Source organism: Panthera pardus, unplaced genomic scaffold, assembly GCF_024362965.1.
Source record: "Panthera pardus isolate Hobbes unplaced genomic scaffold, ASM2436296v1 HiC_scaffold_23, whole genome shotgun sequence".
Lineage (NCBI taxonomy): Eukaryota > Metazoa > Chordata > Mammalia > Carnivora > Felidae > Panthera > Panthera pardus.
This window is the reverse complement of record NW_026526799.1, coordinates 6,509,430-6,531,723: the sequence shown is the minus strand read 5'-3', so window position 1 is coordinate 6,531,723 and position 22,294 is coordinate 6,509,430. Positions and strand designations below refer to the sequence as shown.

Below are 22,294 nucleotides of genomic sequence, written 5' to 3'. Positions count from 1 at the left end.
CTGCTAATGAGCATCTAGGTCACCGGACGGTACCTGCCGGAAGTAGGGGTCCAGGGCCCAGTCTCGGATGTCGTATGTATGCCAGGCCTCTGCCAGTTTGCTAGAGAGCTGCTGGGGAGAATCAGAGGGCCTGACAGCTAAGTCTGGGTTCAGTTGCTATAAAGTAGTTTGATGTACAACCAAGGAACCCACGTCCCCATGGAAAGAATCGATTGGTCACCCGCAGATTGAGGGCAAGGATCAGCATTAGTCAACTTTTTTCCGGCTCTTTTGTAAACAGCCCGGCAACCATCTGTCCTTGCTGATGTGAACTCCGTCCGTCCGAAGGCAGCGTGTGTTTGTCTGGAGGGATGTGGGTGGGAGGGAGATCTAGATTCTCCCTTACGGCCTTGCCCATTGGGCACTAGCCAGGTGTTGCTTATAAATTGATGCAGAAGATAAGGACATCCTGGCCTCTATATTTCGTTGTGGTCTAGCTTCTTTCTTAGTAACAAGCGTTTATTAACCACTGGCCACAGCACTTTGGACAAACCACCGTATGTGTTAGCACTGAGATGCAGCTTTCAGGGAGTTAGGAGTGAAACATGCCCAGATGCTAACTCTAAGAATAGCTTTTTTAAAAATGTAGAAATTAAAAAAAAAAAAAAAAAAAGAGTAGAAATGTATGCAAATTCGTGTAGTAAAAACTGAGCATTGGAACGTGAAGCAAGCTATGAAGTTTTACTGTAGGACATAAATCCTTGAATAATATACGGATACTGCACGTTTTTTAATGGGACCAGTAAAAACTGTAAACGTGCCAATTTTACCCAAGGTAATATCGGAGTTTGGTGTGTTTCCAATTAGAAATTCCAAGTTTGTCATGAAACAGGCTAATCCTGTAATTCATCTGGAAAATAAAATGGCAAAAATCTGCCAAGAGAATTTTAAAAAAGACAAGTGAAGGGGGGGCCTGCACTGTTACTGCTCAAAATAGTCCATAAAGCTATATTCATTAAGGCAGAGTCATATTGGCATAAGAATAGACAAATAGAGGGGCGCCTGGATGGCGCAGTCGGTTAAGCGTCCGACTTCAGCCAGGTCACGATCTCGCGGTCCGTGAGTTCGAGCCCCGCGTCAGGCTCTGGGCTGATGGCTCGGAGCCTGGAGCCTGTTTCCGATTCTGTGTCTCCCTCTCTCTCTGCCCCTCCCCCATTCATGCTCTGTCTCTCTCTGTCCCAAAAATAAATAAAAAACGTTGAAAAAAAAAAATTAAAAAAAAAAAAAAAAGAATAGACAAATAGATAGGGGCGCCTGGGTGGCTCAGTCGGTTGAGCGTCCGACTTCAGCTCAGATCATGATCTCACACTCCGTGAGTTCGAGCCCTGCATCGGGCTCTGTGCTGGCAGCTCAGAGCCTGGAGCCTGCTTTGGATTCTGTCTCCCTCTCTCTGCCCCTCCCCTGCTCATGCTGTGTCTCTTTCTGTCTCTCAGAAATAAACATTAAAAAAAATTTTTTTAACTGTAGGCATAATAAAAGGAAATATTGGGAAATGTATTTAAAATTGGGTGCTAGAATAGCTCTTTTTAAAACAAAATGCAAAACACAAAGGTTTTAACAGAAAAACCTAACAAATCGGGGCACCTGGCTATCTCAGTCGGAGGAACATGTGACTCTTGATTTCAGGGATATGGGTTTGAGCCCCACGTAAGGTGTAGAGATTACTTTAAAGACAAAAATCAGGGGCGCCCGGGTGGTTCAGTCGGTTGAGCATCCGACTTCAGCTCAGGTCATGATCTCCCAGTTGACAAGTTGGAGCCCCGCGTCGGGCTCTGCGCTGACAGCTCGGAGCCTGGAGTCTGCTTGGGATTCTGTGTCTCTTTCTCCCTCTGCCCCTCCCCCGCTCATGCTGTGTCTCTCTCTGTCTCAAAAATAAATAAACATTAAAAAAAATTTTTTTTAAACAAAAATCTTAGGCCCATCGGAGGGGCTTAGTCAGTTAAGCACTGACTCTTGACCTCAGGGTTGTGAGTTCAATCCCTATGTTGAACTTCAGCCTGGGTGTGGAGCCTACGTTAAAAAAAAAAAAAAAAAAAGAAAGAAACCTAACAAATTTAACCACAAAATATGAAAGTTATGTAAGATAAGTGATAAAATTGAAATATACTTAAATTGGGAGAAAGCGTTTGCAACATAAAATAGACAATGACGTGCAGGGGTGACAAGAACAGTACCTATGAATGGATTGGAAAAAGATAAAAATGTAACAGAAAAATGGACAAAGGGTACAATTTACGTAAGAGAGATGTGAATGACTAATAAACATATGGATCAGGAAAATGCAAATTCAGATAAGAAAGTTGTTTTCCATAGATTGGATCAGCCTTAAGAAACACAAGTTGAAGTTAAATACCCATTTTTTGGCCCATCAGGGTGGCCCAAATGTCAAAGATTGACAAAGCTAGTTATTGATGAGGGTGAGGGAGGGAGGCACTTGCGTGCCTGACGGTTGGAAATGAGAAATTGGTCCATCTGTTTTGGAAGGCGGTACGGTGCTGCTCTTGAGTTTTAAACGCACGCAGCACTCGGTTCTGTGTCGCATCTTCTAGACGCCCTCCGTGTTGCCTCTACTCACTGGGTATTCGAGCCCTGGCTCCTTTACAACATGGCGCCAGGCTTCCAAGGAGGTGAAAGCAGAAACTGCCAGGCTTCTCTTTGAAGGGCCAGCCCCAGCCCTGCACAGCAGCCGTTCTACCACGTTCTACCAGCCTAAACTAGTCCTAGGCCAGCCCAGACTCCTGGAGGGGGCGCCCCGATGGGGAGAGTGGCTCAAGGACCTGGGGATAGGTGGGGTCACTGGCAGCTATATTCTCAGATTCACTATCACAAAGGTAGTTAGAATAAAGCAGCTTCCTCCTTGTACACTTCAGCAGTGTCTCTTAAGTGCTTGCTTATGTGTTTATGTGACTTTCAGAATAGTCTGTTGTTTTGGTCCACGTTTGCTGCTTGACTGAAACCACGTAACTAGTTATACCCATTCCAGTTTTTCGGTTTTTTGTGGGGTTTTTTTTTTTTTCGTTTTTTCATGTGATCTGTGGATGACTTCTATAAACAGAGGAAAACACACAGCAAAACTGGGCTGTCTAAACGTCCGATTTCGTAAACTCCGGTGTTGTGTTATTGTGAAGTTAATTAAAAACAGTGTTTTAGCAGTAGATGCTATGGTGGTAGAATTAAAGATTGTGAAACGTCTACTGTGCACAACTGACCTTACGCTGAAGTGAGAAAGTCCCGGGTGATCCCGAGGCGGTCACTTATTCTCACGCACACGCGTGCACATACGCACGTATACGCACATGCACACCTTCAGGATTTTCTCCCAGCCTGGTCTGAGAATGCTGCCAGATGGCCTGGGAAGGGGACAGTCACCAAGCACCACCCATGCTGCAGTCCAACTGCCATAATTATGGTGCATATCATTTTTTTAAGTACATCTGTTTCTTCTCAGATTCACTAAGTGGGTCTGTACTCTATTCATTCAGCAGCCCTTCCAAATGCTTAGGGTATGAAGCACCCTGGGGATGGGCACAACGATTTCTAAGCCTGGCTCCCGCAGGTGGTGGGGAGGAATGTGCCAGTAAAGAGCCCTGATATCAGTCGAGCCTCCTGGACGCCGGGACAGAGCTCTGCTCAGGGTGCTTCGCCAGGAGGCACAGAGAAGGGCAGCTCCCCCAGCGACCTGATTGGAAGTGAGTCTTGAAAAACAAATAGTAGGGGCGCCTGGGTGGCTCAGTGGGTTAAGCGTCCGACTTCAGCTCAGGTCATGATCTCACAGTCTGTAAGTTCGAGCCCCGTGTCAGGCTCTGTGCTGACAGCTCAGAACCTGGAGCCTGCTTTGGATGCTGTGTCTTCCTCTCTCTCTGCCCCTCCCCTGCTCATGCTCTGTCTCTCTGTCTCAAAAATAAATAAAAACATTAAAAGAAAATTAAAAAAGAAAAGAAAAACAAATTGTAGCTGGTGAGGAAAGCAACGGGTGTGCAAGGAGAAAAGGAGCGTATTCCAGGCAGAAGAAACAGCTTGGCATTTGGGATGAAAATAGCTCAGCACAAGCTCTGCCTCTTTGGAGTGGAGCCGGGCCCGTGGCTCGGGTTTATCGGAACTTACACTGAAAGGCGTAAGCAGGCAGGCACGGCGGGCCTCCTAGGCCAAGTTAGGACCCACGCGGTAGACGGGGCTGGCCAGGTTTACATATTTTGTTTTCCCTCCTCCGCTGGCAGGTGGATGCTGGAGTAAGTGGGGATGAGAGGAGAGGCTGGAGGCCACCTCAGAGAGGTAACGTGACCCTGAATCAGGAGCACAGCATCAGTATGACCGCCCGTGTCGTCATGATGTGGGCCATCTGTGAACAGCCAAGAGAAAATTGTATCTTATTCTTTTTTGTCATGTGCTGGGATTGTACTATATTCTAAACCAGATCAGAAGATAGGTATGTGAAATGTAGCCCATTCTTCTGACCTGTTAACCTCGCACAATTCTATTTTAAATTTGTATTATAAACTAAGTTTTCTTTGAACTTTCCTCTGGGAGCGACCAGGAATTTGGTTTCTTGGATCACTCCTCTCCCCGCCATGTATAACTTATTGTTCAAGTTGGTCGTCTTGAAACCCTTTATAAATTGCAGATCTAAATCTCGTGTCATGCTGAGTTGTCCAGTTGACGTTATTTTTATAAGCTTGCTTTTCGTTGCTGTCATAAGCCACTCATCTCTTATAAATGCTTCTGTCTGCTTTCCAAATGCCGTAGCCTCTGCACTAAGATTTGCACCTGTGGTGTCATGCTGGCAAATGGCTTCATGTCCTTAGGTCTTAAAATACTCTTTCCTCCCCACCCTCCCAGAGGAAGTACGTGTGGGAACTGGCTTGCGTAGGGTGATAGCGTCACTTCTCTTAAATTTCTGACTTAACGAATTCAAAACAGAAAAAGCAAATCTGGTTTCATTTAAGGAGGGCTTTTAGGATCACCTGGTGTGATAGAGAAGCTAGGCATGAATTGGGAAATAGTTTAAGGCAAACCCTTAGTAAAATGCTCACCACTGTGAGATCATACAGAGATGAAGGATGGACGTTATTACCCTGTTTTATGTTCTGTGATTCTATATAGAACACAAATCCTGGCCAAGCACCATGCCTGGGCTCAAAGCCGTGAAGGAGAAACCAGTGGCAGCTTCGGTAAAGGGAACCATCCTTACGCTGTGGTTGTGAATCATTTCTTAGTTGTAACCAGGAGCACCTTGCTTTCCTGGTAATTAACTAGTGTGTGGTTTTTGCATTTACTCCCAGAGACCAGAGTCACTGCGTGTTTTCACGAAGGACAGTTGTTAGGGTGGCGTCATGACGTAGGCTGATAAGCCTTCATCCTTCATTTAACCCGATACTTACACTGCTCTGCCCTTCCAGCACATTCTCCAGGGCACACAGTGCCCCCGACAACGCGCGCACGAGACACCTATAGGCTCTTAGGAAAGCTTGCAGCCCTTCCCAGTGTAACAGAGAGCAGCAGTTTGGCCGGTGGGGTGACCACCGTAGCTGTGGCCTGTCTTATTAGGGGAAGGCAAAGAAGTGAACATTAGTGAGTGTAGGCAGTGTGCATTCGTGTGCATTAGTCCCTGGGCCCGTTTGAGAATGAGGCTAACCCTGTCAATTAGCATGTGTTCAAAACGTATTACTTATTTTCTTTTTAACGTGCATTAGAGAAATAACCCATATTGAATTCCTTAACACTGTAAATTTGAAATCCTGTCTACGTAAGCATGTCCTGGTGATTCCTAGAGCTAATCTGATGCAGGATGTATTAATAAATGGGCAAAAGAGGTAAATCGTGGCAAGGATATAAGGTAAAGAAAGTCTTGGGGCGGGGGGTGCCTGGGTGCCTCGGTTGAGCGTCTGACTTCAGCTCAGGTCATGATCTCACAGTCCATAAGTCTGTGCCGACAGCTCAGAGCCTGGAGCCTGCTTCGGATTTTGTGTCTCCCTCTCTCTCTGCCCCTCTGTTCACACTCTCTCTCTCTCTAAAAATAAAAACATTTTTAAAAAATTTTAAAAGAAAGAAAAAAGAAAATCTTGGGGCACCTGGGTGGCTCAGTCAGCTAAGCGGCCGACTTTGGCACAGGTCATGATCTCACTGTTCGTGGGTTCGAGCCCCACGTTGGGCTCTGTGCTGACAGCTCGGAGCCTGCAGTCTGCTTCAGATTCTGTGTCTCCCTCTCTCTCTGTTGCTCTCCCGCTCATGCTCTGTCTCTCTCCGTCTCAAAAATAAATAAAACCTTAAAAAAAAAACTTTTAAAGAAGGTCTCATGTATCCTTAGTATAGAGAATTTGTCTGGAAAAAAACTTAAATAGGTTGAAAGACCTGCTCAAAAATGTCTCCACGCATTGTTCAAGGAATGTGGGGATAATTGACCTCTCCTCTCCTTCTTTCTTAGATACATCCCACCGTTGATCTGGGGGAAAAGTGGGCACATCCAAACAGCCTTGTATGGGAAGATGGGAAGGGTGAGGTCGCCACACCCGTACGGGCACCGGAAGTTCATCACCATGTCCGACGGAGCCACTTCGACCTTCGACCTCTTTGAGCCCTTGGCTGAGCACTGTGTTGGAGGTGAGCTAGCGTGGGTCTGTGATTGGGCCATCACACCGGCCAGTGAGGGAGCGCGGTGGAGATCCTCATGCCAGCAAGTCACCGTCACACCTGGGGGCTGCTAGGAAGTCCCCTGAGGTCCATCACTTCGGAGCGGCCGCAGGGATTAGCTCTGTCTCATGCTTGCAACTCACCGCGCAGGGCCCGTCAGAGAACATCGTTGAGTAGTTTGTGAATCCGCTTGCGAAATACAGAAGCTGGGGGTAAGGGGTCGAGGGAGAACTTGGAGCCCAGGCCCCCCAGGACCACGCCTCTGGTTTGATGACAGCAATAAAAGCTAGACTCTTCTAAGTGCTTTAAATATCCTGGAATCTCGCTTAACCCTGGCAGCAAGGTTGGTACCTTGTTATCCTTACTTTATGGATGAGGAAACTGAGGCTCAGAGATGCAGTGCAGGCTGGTCTTATTTGTTGGGTACTCGCACATAACAGGCTCTCAGGTGCCCTCTGCTTAGCTTTCCATGGACAAAAAGCCACATCGAGGTCCATTTATGCAAGGGTGTGGGATACCCGTCTGTCAGAAGCCACCCCAACTGCCCCTGCTGCTAGAATTTCGCATCGCTCGGTCCAGCCCCCGAGTAGGGACCCATCGGAAAGGGTCCACGGTGAGGACTCATGTTAGCATGGTGGCTTCCTTTGACGGCTGCTCCTCCCGGGAGAGAGTTCTTTTGAGTTCTGAAGTACACAAGGCACCTAGTGTTTTTTAGGAGCTCGGTGACTATTTGTGAGTAAATTGCAGTAAACGTGTTAAAGCACTGAGTTATTCGTAGTAACCGGAACCGCTGAGTAGCCAGCGACGAAGCTTTAGTTTATGTTCCCTTTGTCTGGAATACTCGTCCCCAGACCTCCCTCCCCGTGGCCGCCTCCTTCTTGTCATCAGGTCTCACCTCAGATGTCCCCTCCCCAGGGGGACGGCCCCCACCTCCCCTCGCTGCTGTTTCCTTCCCGTGTAAATGCATCACACCTTCCTGCTTTAGTTCTCCGCGGCACCTGCCACTCTGTCACCTTATGGGGTCCGAGCCCCGAGCGGCAGCCTCCCACTCAGCAGTCCCAGAAGGAATGAATAAATGAATGGGTTAGGAGTCCCCATTGTGTGTACACATCTCATAGCTCATCGTTCAGATATTTATTTCTCCGCCGTACCATCAAATGCTTTTTTCTCTTGCTTCTAATGCTCTCGTTCCTACCAGTAAAGCACAAAATTTGATTTCACCACTCTGTTCTTCCTCCCAGGACCAACACGGAAAATTGAAAAGGGAAAACCTTTGATGTTTTGTTTACTCATTCCTGTGTATCACCCCCCGTCCCCAAAAGGGGACGGATAAAGGTGGTTCCGTATGCGTGTCCAAGAGATGCTCTAGGAAATAGCAGCCCTTTTTTTTTTTTTTCTTTTCCATGATTTTTTTTTCCTGGCTACAAAAGGGATAAAAACTCATTTTGGAAAATTTAGATAACATAGGAATATTTTAAAAAGAAAATAAGCACCACCTAGAATCCCACCACCCAGAATTCTGTTGTTGCCATCGTGTTTCCTTCCAGTTCAAATGCGTTGTTTTTCCAAAGTCTGAACGATTATCCATTATGTTATATGTTTCTCCTGTCGTTCAAAGCCTAAAAGTCTTCAAAACCATGATCTGAACGATTAATATTCTACAATATGGTCATGCCACCGTTTAATGATTCATCCACTGTGGAGTTCACAGTTTTCTTACCGTACGTAATTCTATGGTGAGCACCCTTAACCATAAAATTTGAGGCAAGAGTCCGAGAGCTGGGGCTGCTAGGTCATGTCTGTAAAGTTCTGCACATTCAAGAAGAATTTAAAAGTTGTTTTTATCTTAACTTTTGGAAGGGACATTTATGATCAGACTTGATACCCTAGATACCACTTTCCTTTTAAAGGAACACTATGCAAAAATTTTCTTAAAAATAAAGGGAGACTGGGTATTCATGTTTTCAAGTGGGTAATTCATGCTCATGATAGAAGATCCAAAAGGTACCTATAAGATACACAGAGAAAGTGTAAGTCTCTCTTCCACCCCTGCACCCCCCGCCCCAGGGCCCTCCCCAGTGGTACCCACTGTTAGGTTTCTTACGTATGACTCCAGAGCTAGTGGATGCATTTATAAACATAGATGTCTTTTTTTCCTCCACACAGACGGCAGCGTTATCATAACCGTTTTCTGCACCTTGCTTTTTTTCCACTTACTATGCTTTGGAGAGCTTGCCCTATCAGAATATGTAAAGATGTCTCTCATCATTTTTAAGGGCTACATAATATTTCATCACTTGGATGAAATTTATCTGTCGAATCTAATAATAAGAAATGGAGATTTAAATTTTTTTTCATTTTGTCTTTCCGGTGATTGATTTGTATCCTAGTTTTCAAAAGTATCTGTCCACGGTCGGAAATTTTAAAAACTGACCCTTCGGCATAAATAGTGTGAGAAGCACTGGTGTAGACAACTCCAGCTCGAAGGGAAGGCTACTCTTCCCAGAGAAGTGCGTGAAATTCAACGCGAAGTTCCCTCCTGCTGTTTTCTCAGCCGGGGATGTGTAATGGTGGCCATTTATCCTCACCGTTTACTGGATGTGTCGGGCTCTCTTTCTTCACTCTGTAGATGACATTACCATGGTCATCTGCCCTGGAATCGCCAATCACAGCGAGAAGCAGTACATCCGCACCTTTGTCGACTACGCGCAGAAAAATGGCTACCGGTGCGCCGTGCTCAACCACCTGGGCGCCTTGCCCAACATTGAGCTGACCTCACCACGCATGTTCACCTACGGTAAGTACGGGCACGGCCAACTGGAGGCCCCCTTACTGCTGTTTGCACTCCGAGTGTGCCGTTAACTGCTTAACTAGCTTTACCTTGCTAAGTGCAGAATTTATGCCCGTCTGCGAGCGGCAGTGGGGCACATGGTGATAAGGCAGCCAGCTTGATAAGGCAGGAGTCATTCACGATGCCACGCTTCACATCAGCCTCTCAGATGGGCACCGTAGCCATCCCCATCTCATTCTGCCTCCTAGAGACAGAGAGCGAAACTCACAGGGGAAGGTTTTGCCCCAGGTCCCCTGCTGGCCAGTGTCAGAGCAGGGCCAGGAGCCGGACGGCCAATGCCCTTGCCCATGGTCCCATCCTCACGCTCATTCCTCAGGACTCTGGTGACCGGCGTGCCAGGGCTGCGGTAAGGCACACGCACGACCGTGAGAAGGGAATCTGGCACACCGACAACTCATGGGATCCCAAGGTCTTTGAAGACAGGAACTGGTTCTCACACTCAGACAAAGGCTTCTGGCCTTTGGTTGAAGTCTTGCATTAGCCAAGGTTCTGTCTTCTGGACTGCCCCGGTTCTTGATTCTTATTTGAGTTTCCCTTCATGTTGTAGATGTACACATAAATAATAAACATAGAGTATAGGGGCTCTTGGATGGCTCCGTCAGTTAAACGTCCCACTCTTGGTTTCAGCTCAGGTCGTGATGTCATGGTTTCATGAGTTCCAGCCCCACGTCGGGCTCTGCGCTGGCAGCGTGGAGCCTGCTTGGGATTCTCTACCCCTCTCCCACTTTCACTGTCTCAAAACAAATAAATAAACTTAAAGAAAAATTTTTTAAACTAAAAAAAACCCCACAAAGTATGTGTTTAAATATGTGCAAACGGGGTTGTTTATACCCAAATAAATTATTGTGTGTTTTAATGGGAAACAATTGAAAATTGCATCTATAATCTCACCATAACTGGGGCACCTGGGTGGCTCAGTTGGTTCAGTGTCCAACTTCGGCTCAGGTCACGATCTCACTGTTCATGAGTCCGAGCCCCACACGGGGCTCGCTGCTGTCTGCGCAGAACCTGCTTCAGATCCTCTGTCCCCCTCTCTCTCTGCGCCTCCCTCCCTTGTACTCTCTCTCTCAAAATTAAACGTTAAAAAAGAATAGTGATAAATAAATATAATCTCACCATAATTGTAATTTTCTATTTTTTAACTTTCCCATTCTTTTATCTGGGTACATAGTTTTTATGTAGTCGCAATCAAGGTGTGTATATGTAAGGTGACCTAATTTAAATAATCTTGTATTAGCTAACAGGTGCACAGTCATTACATTTGATCTTTGTAAGAGCTTCCCTCATAGTTTATGTAACTGTTCCTCTCTGTAGTCCCTTTAGTATATTTAGAGTTTTTCAGCATTTTTTTAAAACAATTTTTTAATGTTTACTCATTTTTTAGAGAGATTGAGAACAGAGGAGGGACAGAGAGAAACGGGGACAGAGGATCTGAAAGAGGGCTCTGCGCCGACTGCAACAAACACGACGCAGGGCTCGAACTCACAAACTGTGAGATCACGATCTGAGCCGAAGCCAGATAGATGCTCAACTGACTGAGCCACCCAGGCGCCCCTCGAGTTTTTTAGCATTTTAAATGATGATACTATAAATATCTTTCGCGTAGAATTTTTTTTTCTCTTTAATGACTACTTTGGATTAAATTTCCAAGAGTAGAATCTCAGAGTCGACATTTTTTATGTGTATTTGTACATCTTGTCAGATGGTCCTCTTAGCGAGTTTGCTCTGGTTTATGCTACTGCTGGTGATGTGTAAGGGCGCACCTGCTCTGTGCCAGCCCGGGTGCCTCATGCCCCGCTGCTTCTCTGCACTCACTCCCACAACTAAGCACACTGTGTTACAGACTCTTCCGTTCAACAGTTTGGTCAGTGGCTTGAAGATATAGGTGAAGGTCCAGATTTACAGATAACTCAGGCACATGGAGAATAGCGAGTGTGTGGGAGACAGGAATGGCAAAATCTGGGGCGCCTGGGTGGCTCAGTCAGTTAAGCGTTCAACCCTTGACCCTTGATTTTGGCTCAGGTCATGATCTCACAGTTGTGAGATCGAGCCCCTTGTCCAACCAACTCTGTGCTGAGAATGGAGCCTGCTTGGGATTCTCTCCCTCCCCCTCCTTCTGCCCTCGCTTATACCTCTCTCTCTCTCTCTCTCTCTCAAAAAAAAAAAAAAAAGATAAAACCAATTCTCTTTTTTAAAAATGGCAGAGGGGCGCCTGGGTGGCTCAGTCGGTTGGGTGTCCGACTTCAGCTCAGGTCATGATCTCACGGTTTGTGAGTTAGAGCCCGGAGTCGGGCTCTGTGCTGACAGCTCAGAGCCTGGAGCCTGCTTCCGATTCTGTGTCTCCCTCTCTCTGCCCTTCCCCTGTCTGTCTGTCTGTCCATCTCTCTCAAAAATGAATAAACATGAAACAAATTTTTTTTCCGAATGGGCAGAACCTAACAAAAATGAGAACGACGGGGAATGGTTATAAGGTCCTGTGCTTGGATATAAAAATCCGTCTATACAAGGTGAAGATGGGGAGGCATGGTGTGACCTCAGGACCCCAGACAGAGGCAGACTGGGGAGCGCTAACAGCAACAGTGTGCCAAAAACAAGACCAGAAATGCCAGCGGGGGCACTTACTGCGTGCGGGACCCCGTGCTGATGTCTCACACAGATGTAATCCCTTTGATCTCCACAGCAACCAGGGAGACACTTAGCAAAATTGTGATGAAAAGGCGTCCTGTGGCGCAGAGAGGTTAAGTAATTCGGGCAAGGCACAGAGCCAGGCGGTAGGAGAGCGGAGAGGAGAGCCTGGGTCTGGCGGCCCCAGGGGCCGGGATCACGCAAGAGCTGGTAGAAGCGCTGGGTGTGGGTGGTCCGGGCCCCTGCCCCCGGGGGTGCCGTGCCAGGGGCCGTCGGGAAAGGACACTGGGTCAGGAGACATTCGCACACAAGCCGGGAGATGGGCTGAAGGAGCCGAGAAGAGTAGGCTCCGTGCTCCGCGTGGTCACAGAGCGGCCCTGCCGCTGCCTGCTGTGGCCTGGAGCAGCTCTCTAACCTCACTTCCAGATTCTTCAATAGCAAAACGGGGCTTCCAATTTTACAGTTGAACATGGGCTCCTGAGGCCTTAGCAGGCAGCCGAGTGCCCGACACGTCGTAACCATTTATTAAATGTTTGGTTTATTCTTTTTTTCAAGTACTTGAAGATCTGTTAACACGAGCGAGGGAGGGATCGGCCTGTCTGTGGCCCAGATAAAGTTCCATAGGAAGAGATGGGACTATTGGTAAACAATCCTACAACAGTGTGATGGGTGAGGCAGCGGCAAAGGGAAACCAGCTGGGAGCGCCTGGGTGGCTCAGTCCTTTAAGCGTCCGACTTCGGCTCAGGTCATGATCTCACAGTTCATGGGTTCGAGCCCCGCATAGGGCTCTGTGCTGACAGCTCAGAGCCTGGAGCCTGCTTCGGATTCTGTGTCTCCCTCTCTCCACCCCTTCCCCGCCCGCACTCTGTCTCTGTCTCTCTCAAAAATAAACATTAAAAAAGAAAATGAATGAAAGAAAGAAAGAAAGAAAGAAAAAGAAAGAAACCAGCCTGTCTCCAGAGGCAAGCTGTCATGTTGTAGAAGGAAGGATTCTTCCAGGAAAAGCATTTGAACAGGTCCTCAAGGTCACATGGGTCAGAGCATGGCGTGTCTGGGCTGGTGAGCTGAATCTCAGCAAGGGAGATCCCGGGGGTGAAGTCGGTCCATCCAGGGAGAACTCAGTCCCCACCCCCCCCCCCCCCCACACACACACACACAGTTACTCAAAGCCAGTTAACCCTTTCCTTTCATTTGTTGCTGTTACAGTTTGTTTCATTAGAATTTTAGAAGCAAATTCCTATTGTTTGTTAGATCGCAGTAGTTTTCCGGAAAGGCGGACGACCTACAAGATATGTTTCCTCTTCAGTTTCTCAAAAACCTTTTTTTAGAGAGATAGTCAGAATACACAAAATAGAGAGGATAGTAAAATGAATCCAAATAAACCCCTGTGTGCCCACCATTCGACCTCAACAATTACTAAACTTATGGCCAGGCTTGTTTCACCCGTCACCCCCTTCCTGCCCTTTCCTTCCTCTCAAAGATTATTTTGGAGCTGGTCCCAGAGAGCCCATCATTCCATCTGGGACTATTTTAGCGGATGATGCTAAGATACGCGGACTCTCTGTAAACTGTTTCAGTTTGCTAGGACTACCATAACAAATACCATAGTCTGGGTGGCCTCAACTACAGACATTTATTTTCTCATCGTTCTGGAGGCCGGGAGTCCAAGTTCAAGGCGTGGGCAGGCTTGGTTTCTTCTGAGCTCACGCGTTCTTCTCCTTGTCTTGTGCATTTATGTCCGTGTCTCCCCCTGTCGGTGTCCTAATCTCCTCTTCTTATAAAGACACCGGTCAGGTTGGATTAGGGCCCCTCCCAATGACCCCGTTTTAACTTAATTACTTCTTGAAAGGCCCTTCCTGCAAGTACAGTCACATCCTAAGGCAGTGGGGGCCAGGACTTCAACACGGCTCGGCTCGTAAAATAACGTATCATACCACCATCACCCCTAAAACACCCACATTCCTTATTAGCACCTCACTTTCCCCAACTGGCTTCTTCCTTTGTTTTTCTTCCCCTTTAGTTGCTTGATTCAGGAGCCAAATCTGTCCCTGTACATTGCAGTTGGATGATAGGTTTCTTAAACCTTTTACTTATTTTCTTTAAATATTACTGCCCCTCGTGCTCTCTTTCCTTTCTCTACTTTTCAGTGGAAGAGGTCAAAGAAAGCAGAGAGGCGTCTTAAGCCTCTTTTAAATCTCCTTCCCTTCGCTTGTCATAGGCCCCCCACCATGTTGGCCTCGGGCGGGTGCCATCCAGTCCTCACTGGATGTGACGTGAAGGGGGCTCCGGATCCCAGGACGAGCTGCAGAGAGTATGCCGACACCAGGCACCGGGGGGAGGGCTGCTGATGGGGGGGTCTGGCCATGCTCTCTCCGGACGGCCCTTCTCGGGTCTTCCCTCGGCTTCTTCTTGTCATTCGGGTCTCGACATTCAGTCTCTTCTTGGAGAGCCCTTGTGGCCTGCCCTCGCCTCCTCATCCCGTCCCTCTCAGCGTCCCTGCCATGGGGGCCAGCAGTCTCTGTGCTCTGTGGTGTGATTCCCCAAGCCCAGAATCCTGCTTGGCGCCTAGAAAGTGCCCTAGAACGAGGACCCAGGTGAGGGACATGAAGTGACAGTTTGTAGGGCTGGAGTGGCAAACCACGTCTCAAACAGATGTGCCTGATGGCTACGTGAGCCTTCCCTTGCGCAGGCCGCGCCGCTCTTGAGCAGATGGCGGGCCATCAAGCCACTGTGAATACTGATCTTGACCGGAGGAAAATCTAAAGAGGGTGTTAGGAGGAAGTTTTACCTCCTCAGCTCACCGCCACCCCCCCCCCCCACGCCCCCTCAGGTGTCTCTGAGAAAACGGTAGCAGACCTTTCCCCGCGGGACAGACTAACTCCGTTCCAGACCATGTAACAGAGTCCCTTGCCATTGGACATCTGAGCTGATGGGACTAGAAATTGTTAAGTACAGATCTCTCCCGAACAGGAGAATTTCCTAAATGGATACTGAGGCGTTCTCGTGACTTAGGATCCTTCACGCTGCCTTTGAAGGTTGAAGCCATTGAAGACAATCCTGAGTGACAGCGGTTCCCATTTCTGTCACACTGATGAGTGCCGGGGCGCGCCGAGCACGTGTTCCTGACCGTCGCTGACGTCTGGAGGGAGGTGCTAGTGTCCTCCACAGGCTCGGGGTCACACGGCTAGGCTAGTAAGGGACGGGACCAGCCTTCGGATCGTGTGGCTCTCAACCCCGGCTCAGCACTGCCTCTGTGGTCGTGCCCGTCCTGTGTAGGATACGGTTCATCAGGGCCGCACGGGAGCAGGGAGACAGCTGCGTGTTTAAAAATTGCCCCGCTGCGGTGGCCGTGCTCATTACGGTTTGTATTAATCGCTGTCACAGGGCAGCTGCTGTGTGCCGGGCACCGTCCTAAGCCCTTGATGGGATGTATTAAATCAGCCGTCCCCCTTTTACAGATGAGGAACCCAGCGAGGTTTCCTGACTCGCTCCAGATCACTGAGCTGCTCAGTGGGTGGTCTGGGTTTTCAACCCAGACCGTCTAGTCCGGAAGCTTATGCTTCTGAACAATGAGCCACACCGCCTGCCCGAGGGACAGACCGCCTCCTGCCGGTACGCTGGGGAGTGAGGAAAGGATTCCCGCTCACATACACTTTCGGTGTAAGGCAGAAGCGCATCCAGGGGCTTCTCAGAGCCACAGCAAAGGGCCTGGAAGGTTTGGGCCCCCCTCTTGTTCATCCAGCATCTAGAGGCTTCCGAGGGGCCAGCGTCCCTGAGAACACAGGTGGTGGGCACAGCACCTGCCCTCGTGAAGCTCCCAGGCTGGTGAGGAACTGCTCACCATGAGGCGGGAAGAGCACAGGGCCACGGTCTGTCCGAGCAGTGAACGTGGAAGGACAGGGACCAGATGTGGCTTTTCAATTTTCCTGTGAGTTGTGACATCAGTCTCCCGCATCTAGCATATCACTTAGAGAGAGATGCTCAGGAAATGCCTGCGTCAGGACAGAGCCTGTGTTTCAGAGCCCAGCAGGTGGGGGTTTGAACGCCTGGTTCACAAAGGTTGTCGAGAAAAGTCGCCATCAGTATAAAAGCGTGTAGCAAATACCAGTAAGTGGCAATGACTATTGTCTGTATGTTTTCCGTGAACCGACCTAGAGGAGAAAAGGCGGAAATCTTAAATGAGCTCGCCTCTGCCTCAGCTTCATGCCATTGACCGCATGTCAGCTTTTGCATGTGAGACCAGTGTGAGAAGCTATGCTCGTTGAGCAGAAGATTCTTTCTGTCTCGAGCCTGGTGCAAGTTCTGACTCCGCGTACAGAAACAGCCCGGCCCCGGTGGTGATCTCAAAGGATGCCGTTCTGCCTTTCTAACTGCACAACCTTCGGAGCTGGTGCCTTACCCGGTGTGGTGACCCTGGGGTGGGGCCACCGCCTCCAGCTCAGCTCTTCTGGGTGCTGTGCACAGCCAGCTCTTAGAGTCACTGTAGGCAAAGTGTTTTTATTGTAGCTCGTGCTCTTGTCGCTCTGTTTCAGCCTTTTAAAAGTTATTTTCATTCCTTTTATTTATTTAGAGAGGGAGAGTACAGCATGGGGGGGGAGGGGCAGAGCAAGAAGGAGAGAGAGAATCCCAGGCAGGCTCTGCTCTGTCGGCACACGGAGACCAAGGTGGAGCTTGATCTCATGAACCGCGATATCATGACCTGAGCCGAAATCAAGAGTCGGACCTTTAACTGAGCCACCCAGGCGCCCCAAATTATTTTCATTCTTAAAAAAAAAAAATTCCTCACCACCTGTTGCGGTCTAGTTCATACGTTTTTTAAACTAGAAAATATTAAATTTCTTTTGTGATGAATTAAATGAATTGACATTAGCTGATCTGCCCATAAATAAAATGTGAAACTGTCAGGATGACAAGTGGGACCCGCAGGAGTGCAATTTATCAGTCTTTTAAATTTCTTACTGAGCCGGATACTTCGCGGGATCAGACCCAGGACACAGCCCTGGCATGCGGGTGAGATCAATAAATAACACTTGAAAATGCAAGAAGATATAGAAGTCTTAAAGATTTTTTGGAAGTGTATTTATTCTAAAGAGCCTAATCTTTAATTGAAACACTATAGCCGTGAACACGTTGGCTTACTCTTTATCGACTGTATTGATTTCCTACCCCAGACACTGTTTGGAATATTAAGTATTTTTGTCGGTGATGATGCAGGAGGACCCATAAAAGAAGGAAGCGTTTTGCTGCATCTTTCTGTGTTTGGCTAAGTGCCTTATCCCAATCGTCCAGGATTCATGGTCAGAGCAAAGGACAACCGGATCAAGTCCACCAGCCAAGGAATGAACTAAAAACCATAATTATCCAGTGTGGTTCTTGTGACCTCTGTTTCCAAGATTGCTCTTGAAGTTGAGCCAAGTGACAAAGGGACCATGACTTTGATCTTGATTATAAGAGAGAAATTTTAGGATTTTTAAAGTCACTTCTGCATCAGGGGAAAGGAATAAAAACAACCTGACTTTGGCCCCCGTGAGGTGACTGCGTCCTTAGGATCAGGAACCTCCCGAGAATTTGTACCCATCCCTGACCAAACACGGAGCTGGCATTGTGGCACGGCAAATGGTCTCAAATGATTTAAATTGCCTTCCCTATGAGTTTAAACATGGAAGCAAGCCCTTCCCTTACTTCTAAACCCTTGAATTTCTGGCATCAGACATCAAGCGGAGAAGAGGTGTCTTCTGTTGCTTGGAGAAGGTGTTGTATAATGTCCTACTGAGTTTAATTAATACTGGGATTTCTTGGGTTGTTTTTTTTGTTTTGTTTTTGTTTTTTTTAACTATCTTTTGGAACCACAAGGTAAGGCCAGGAAACTTTGCCTTGCTTAGAAGGCAGCATTTCAACCTTAGAAGGCAGGGGAGGTCCTGTACCTAGGGTGACCATATGATTTAGCATCCCAACTTTTGAGAGTACAAGAAGACCTTACTTATGACTATGTCAGAACAAAAGACCAACTCCGGGACTCTCCCAGGCAAACTAGGATGTACGGCCACCCTGCTGTTGCATGCTGTAGAGATCACCCAGGTGCCAAGCCATCTTGTCGTAAGGAGATGCAGACAGTGATTTTGGTTTTGTTTTGTTTTGTTTTGTTTTGTTTTGAGAGAGAGAGAGAGAGAGAGAGAGAGAGAGAGAGAATCTCAAACAGGCTCCATGCTCAGCGCACAGCCCAATGTGGGGCTTGATCCCATGACCCTGGGATCATGATCTGAGCCTAAATCAAGAGTCAGGTGCTCAACTGACTGAGCCACCCAGGTGCCCAGACAGTGATTTTTAAGGAACTTCCATTGTGTTTTTACTGCTCAATCGGTCTGAAGACCTTTGATTAGATCATGAGTGCAGATGTTTCCATAAGCTTCTCCCATGTACCATTTTGATTTTGGATCACATTCAGTTTTGGATCACATTCATGATTCCAGATTGACCAGCACGAGTTGTGTGGCCTCTGCAACCGTTGAGTGTTACCATGGCAGAAGGACACGGGAAGGTGGGAGGGAGGAGGAGGTGGGTGGAGGGAGAACGTGACAGAGAAGGTGGTGCATTTGCAGAGGCTCAAACATCTTGGAAAACCATCTGGCGAGATCATGTGCCGGGAGTCACCGCGCGTGGCGATGGTGCCGAGGGCCCAGAGTTCGGGAACGTGATGGGGGTAGAAAATACCCAGAGCAGAATTGTGGAGAAGCAGTGACGGGCTCTGTGCTTCCAGGATCAGATCTGGATACTTCACTTTCAGACAGAAAGTGAAGACAGACAGACAGAAAAGATAGTTTTAGATACCACATACCTACGGAAATAGAGCTAAAAGCGCTCACTCGTGAAAATCTTTCAGGGAGAAGGACAAGGCCAGCTCCCATGCTACGCAGAGAGGGCTCTCACTCTAATTTCTGCAGATGTTTTCCTCCCGAGTGACTCCGCTTTGCAGTGGCTTTCACAACACTGAGAAATGACAGGGGCCGCTGGCCCCAAACGCCCACCAGGAGTCACGTTGTTAGCCTGACCAGATCGTTCTCTTGGATTACACTTAGCGGGGAAGATATTCAGGTACTTCTTGCCGGTCCCCGCCACGGTCACGCTGGCCGGTAGTGTGTGCTCGAGTGCTACACGATTCAAGCCTCCTCCTTACGGTGCCGTCATTTGTGGCACACCCACCACGTTCTAGGCCCAGGCCTGGCGTGGAGAATATAACGATGACGGTGACTCAGAGTCTCCATCCACCAGGAGCCCTGAGTCTCTGCATCCCTGTCTCTGAGCCAGCTTCGTCACACTGGTGCCGCTTGGGAAATGGCTCCCGTGAAAGTAGCTTCCGGGTGGCCTCAGCTTTGTCCTTCTCCAGGGGCATGAGACTGAAGAAAAGTCCTTCTTGTTCTCAGCAGGTTGCCTTTCCCAGATGGCTTGTGGTACTCCTCTTTCTAAGGCCAGGTTAGTGGCTCGTGTTTCGTCCTGTCTTTTAAAAGCTCAACAAGATTAGATACCTAAATCTTGTTACCAATGCTAATCCCACAAGGATTAAATACATAGAACCCCATTAAAATCCTCCTGGGATGAAAAAACAGATCCTGTAGCTCTTAGAACAGTCCGGGGAGCGGCTCCCAGTCCCTGAGGATGTTTGGGAACTGTCGTCAGGTGGAAATCCCAGGAGAACCCGGTGCCTCCCAGAAGGCAGATCCTGGAGCTGGGCTGACACTGCCCTTGCCTGGGAGAGAAGGCAGCTTTTCACACAACATCCAAACAGCTTGTCCAGCATTAGGCAGGGCTGGCCCTTCATCCACATCAGATGTATTTGGATTTAATTAAATTGAGGCTCCCGAGGTGTCTCCACCATTAGCTGTAATTGCTTCTCGGTAGTGTAACAGATCTGAGTTTTGTAACTGCCGCAGTGACATCTGAACATCTGTTCTAAGTCTCAGGTAATTAGTCTCAACCTGAGTAAAGATAGACAGGCCTAGGGGGCACCTGGCTGGCTCACTCAGCGGAGCATGTGACCCTAGATCTCGGGGTCGTGAGTTAGAGCCCCACCTTGGGTGCAGGATTACATAAATAAATAAAACTTTAAAAAATTAAAACCTTTGGGGCACCTGAGTGGCTCAGTCGGTTAAGGGTCCGACTTCGGCTCAGGTCACGATCTCGAGACGTTGCATTTTGAACAGTTCTGCAATGCCGCTGCTGCTGGCCCAGGGACAACACTTTGAGAACCACTGGGCTATCGCTAGCGCTTAAATCTCACAGTGATTTAACCTCGATGCTGCTTTTCTGGTTCACTCTTTATAAGAAAGATTACCAGAGAGCACTTGATACGTGCTTTAAAGACTGGCGTTTGCCAGACCTAGAGGAGGTGCCTGGCTGTGTAGAGCAGAGACTCACCCCCTGTAGAAACCTGGCTTTGAGGAAATATGCAGAAAGCTGCTACCAGGCCGACAGCCCTGCTTCCAGAAGCTTCCAAAAGGCAGAGCAATGCCTCCACACGTGAAAGTTGCTTCCTGCAAGTGGAAGGGAAAGGAAAGTCTGAAACGGAATGGCCCAGAGACAGAGCGAGAGTATGCTTCAAAATCTGCTTTTTCGGGGACGCCTGGGTGGCTCAGTCAGTTAAGCGTCCGACGTCGGCTCAGGTCGATCTCACCGTTCGTGAGTTCGAGTCCCGCGTCAGGCTCCGTGCTGACAGCTCGGAGCCTGGAGCCTGCTTCACATTCTGTGTCTCCCTCTCTCTCTGCCCCTTCCCTGTTCATGCTGTGTCTCTCTCTGTCTCAAAACTAAATAAATATTTAAAAAAATTTTTTTTTTTAAATCTGCTTTTTCATATTTGCCTGAGCCACGGAGGTCCTTGTCCCTTATATCAGTGGTTCTCAGCCCCAGCTGCACTTGGGAAGCACCTACAGATCTTGTGCGAGACCTCCCATGCCCGGGTCCCACCCCCAGATACTCTGATTTAACTAGTCTGGGGAGGACCCAAGCATTGGTGTTGTTTTACAAGATCCCTGGGTGATTCTAATGTGCCATCGGATCGACGCCATCACATCGAAGCTTTGGAGAAAATCTAGAAACCTAGATTGGCCTTTTCAAGTCTTAAGTTACAATTACTTGTTTAAAGTAATTTAAAAAAAAATTTTTTTTAATGTTTATTCATTTTTGAGAGACACAGAGACAGCATGTGAATGGGGGAAGGGCAGAGAGAGAGGGAGTCACAGAATGCGAAGCAGGCTCCAGGCTCCGAGCTGTCAGCACAGAGCCTGACGCGGGACTCGAACTCACGAACGGTGAGATCATGACCTGAGCCGAAGCCGGACGCTCAACCGACTGAGCCACCCAGGCGCCCCTTGTTTAAAGTAATTTAAACAATGGCTGAAATGGTTTGGGCAATGTTTATGTGGGTGTAAGCATGTATAAGTTCATTGTGCACTTTCCTGAGTATTATGTTATGCCTCATTAAATAAAAATAACAAAGAATAGGGCAGGGGCTCCTGGCTGACTCAGTCAGTGGAGCGTCTGACTCTTGATCTTGGGGTCATGAGTGTGAGCCCCATGTTGGGTGCAGAGATTACTTTAAAAAAAATTAGGGCGGCTTTCTGTGTATTGTTAAACAGTGGTTTTCAAGACATATATATTGTTTAAAAAAAAAAACACAAAGTACACAGGTTATTAAATAATCTGTATGTTACCACTGATATTTTTAAAGAGAATATTAGAAGTTACCTGTGACCACACCTCTAACGCTATTTAAATTTTGCTCCAGGTGCATGTTTTACCTATTCCGAAAAAATTTTAATGCCGGTTCCTGGGCCTGGCCCTCATTTTACTGAGTCAGCTTCTCTGGGGGCGAAGCCCATGGATGCCCGTTCCTAACAGCCTCTCTCACCAGGCGATTCTATACACATCGTAGTTTGAGAACCCCTGCACGGGCTGTGCTGGACTGGCTTGGGCCGCATCCCTCTGTGAGAAGAAGCTGTGAGAGGCGCCTGGCCCACGGCCTGCTGGTTAGGGAAGAAGCTGTTCGGCCCTCATTAGGGGTGTCAAAACCTCTGAGCTGGTGCCGAGGTCAACCGCTCGTGTTTCCATTATAAATTTTTTTTTTAAGTTTATTTATTTATTCTGAGACAGAACACAAGC

At 48.0% G+C, this 22,294-nt stretch overlaps 1 protein-coding gene across 1 annotated transcript in view; it reads left to right on the top strand.

Moving 5' to 3' along the window:
- The window catches only part of ABHD2 (abhydrolase domain containing 2, acylglycerol lipase), a 100,069-nt gene that overhangs the window by 56,585 nt on the left and 21,190 nt on the right, over positions 1 to 22,294 (top strand). Inside the window, exons 4-5 of the mRNA XM_019460224.2 lie at positions 6,461 to 6,636; positions 9,296 to 9,463. Of these exons, the coding sequence (XP_019315769.1) occupies positions 6,461 to 6,636; positions 9,296 to 9,463 (344 nt within the window). The remainder of the gene's footprint in view (positions 1 to 6,460; positions 6,637 to 9,295; positions 9,464 to 22,294) is intronic.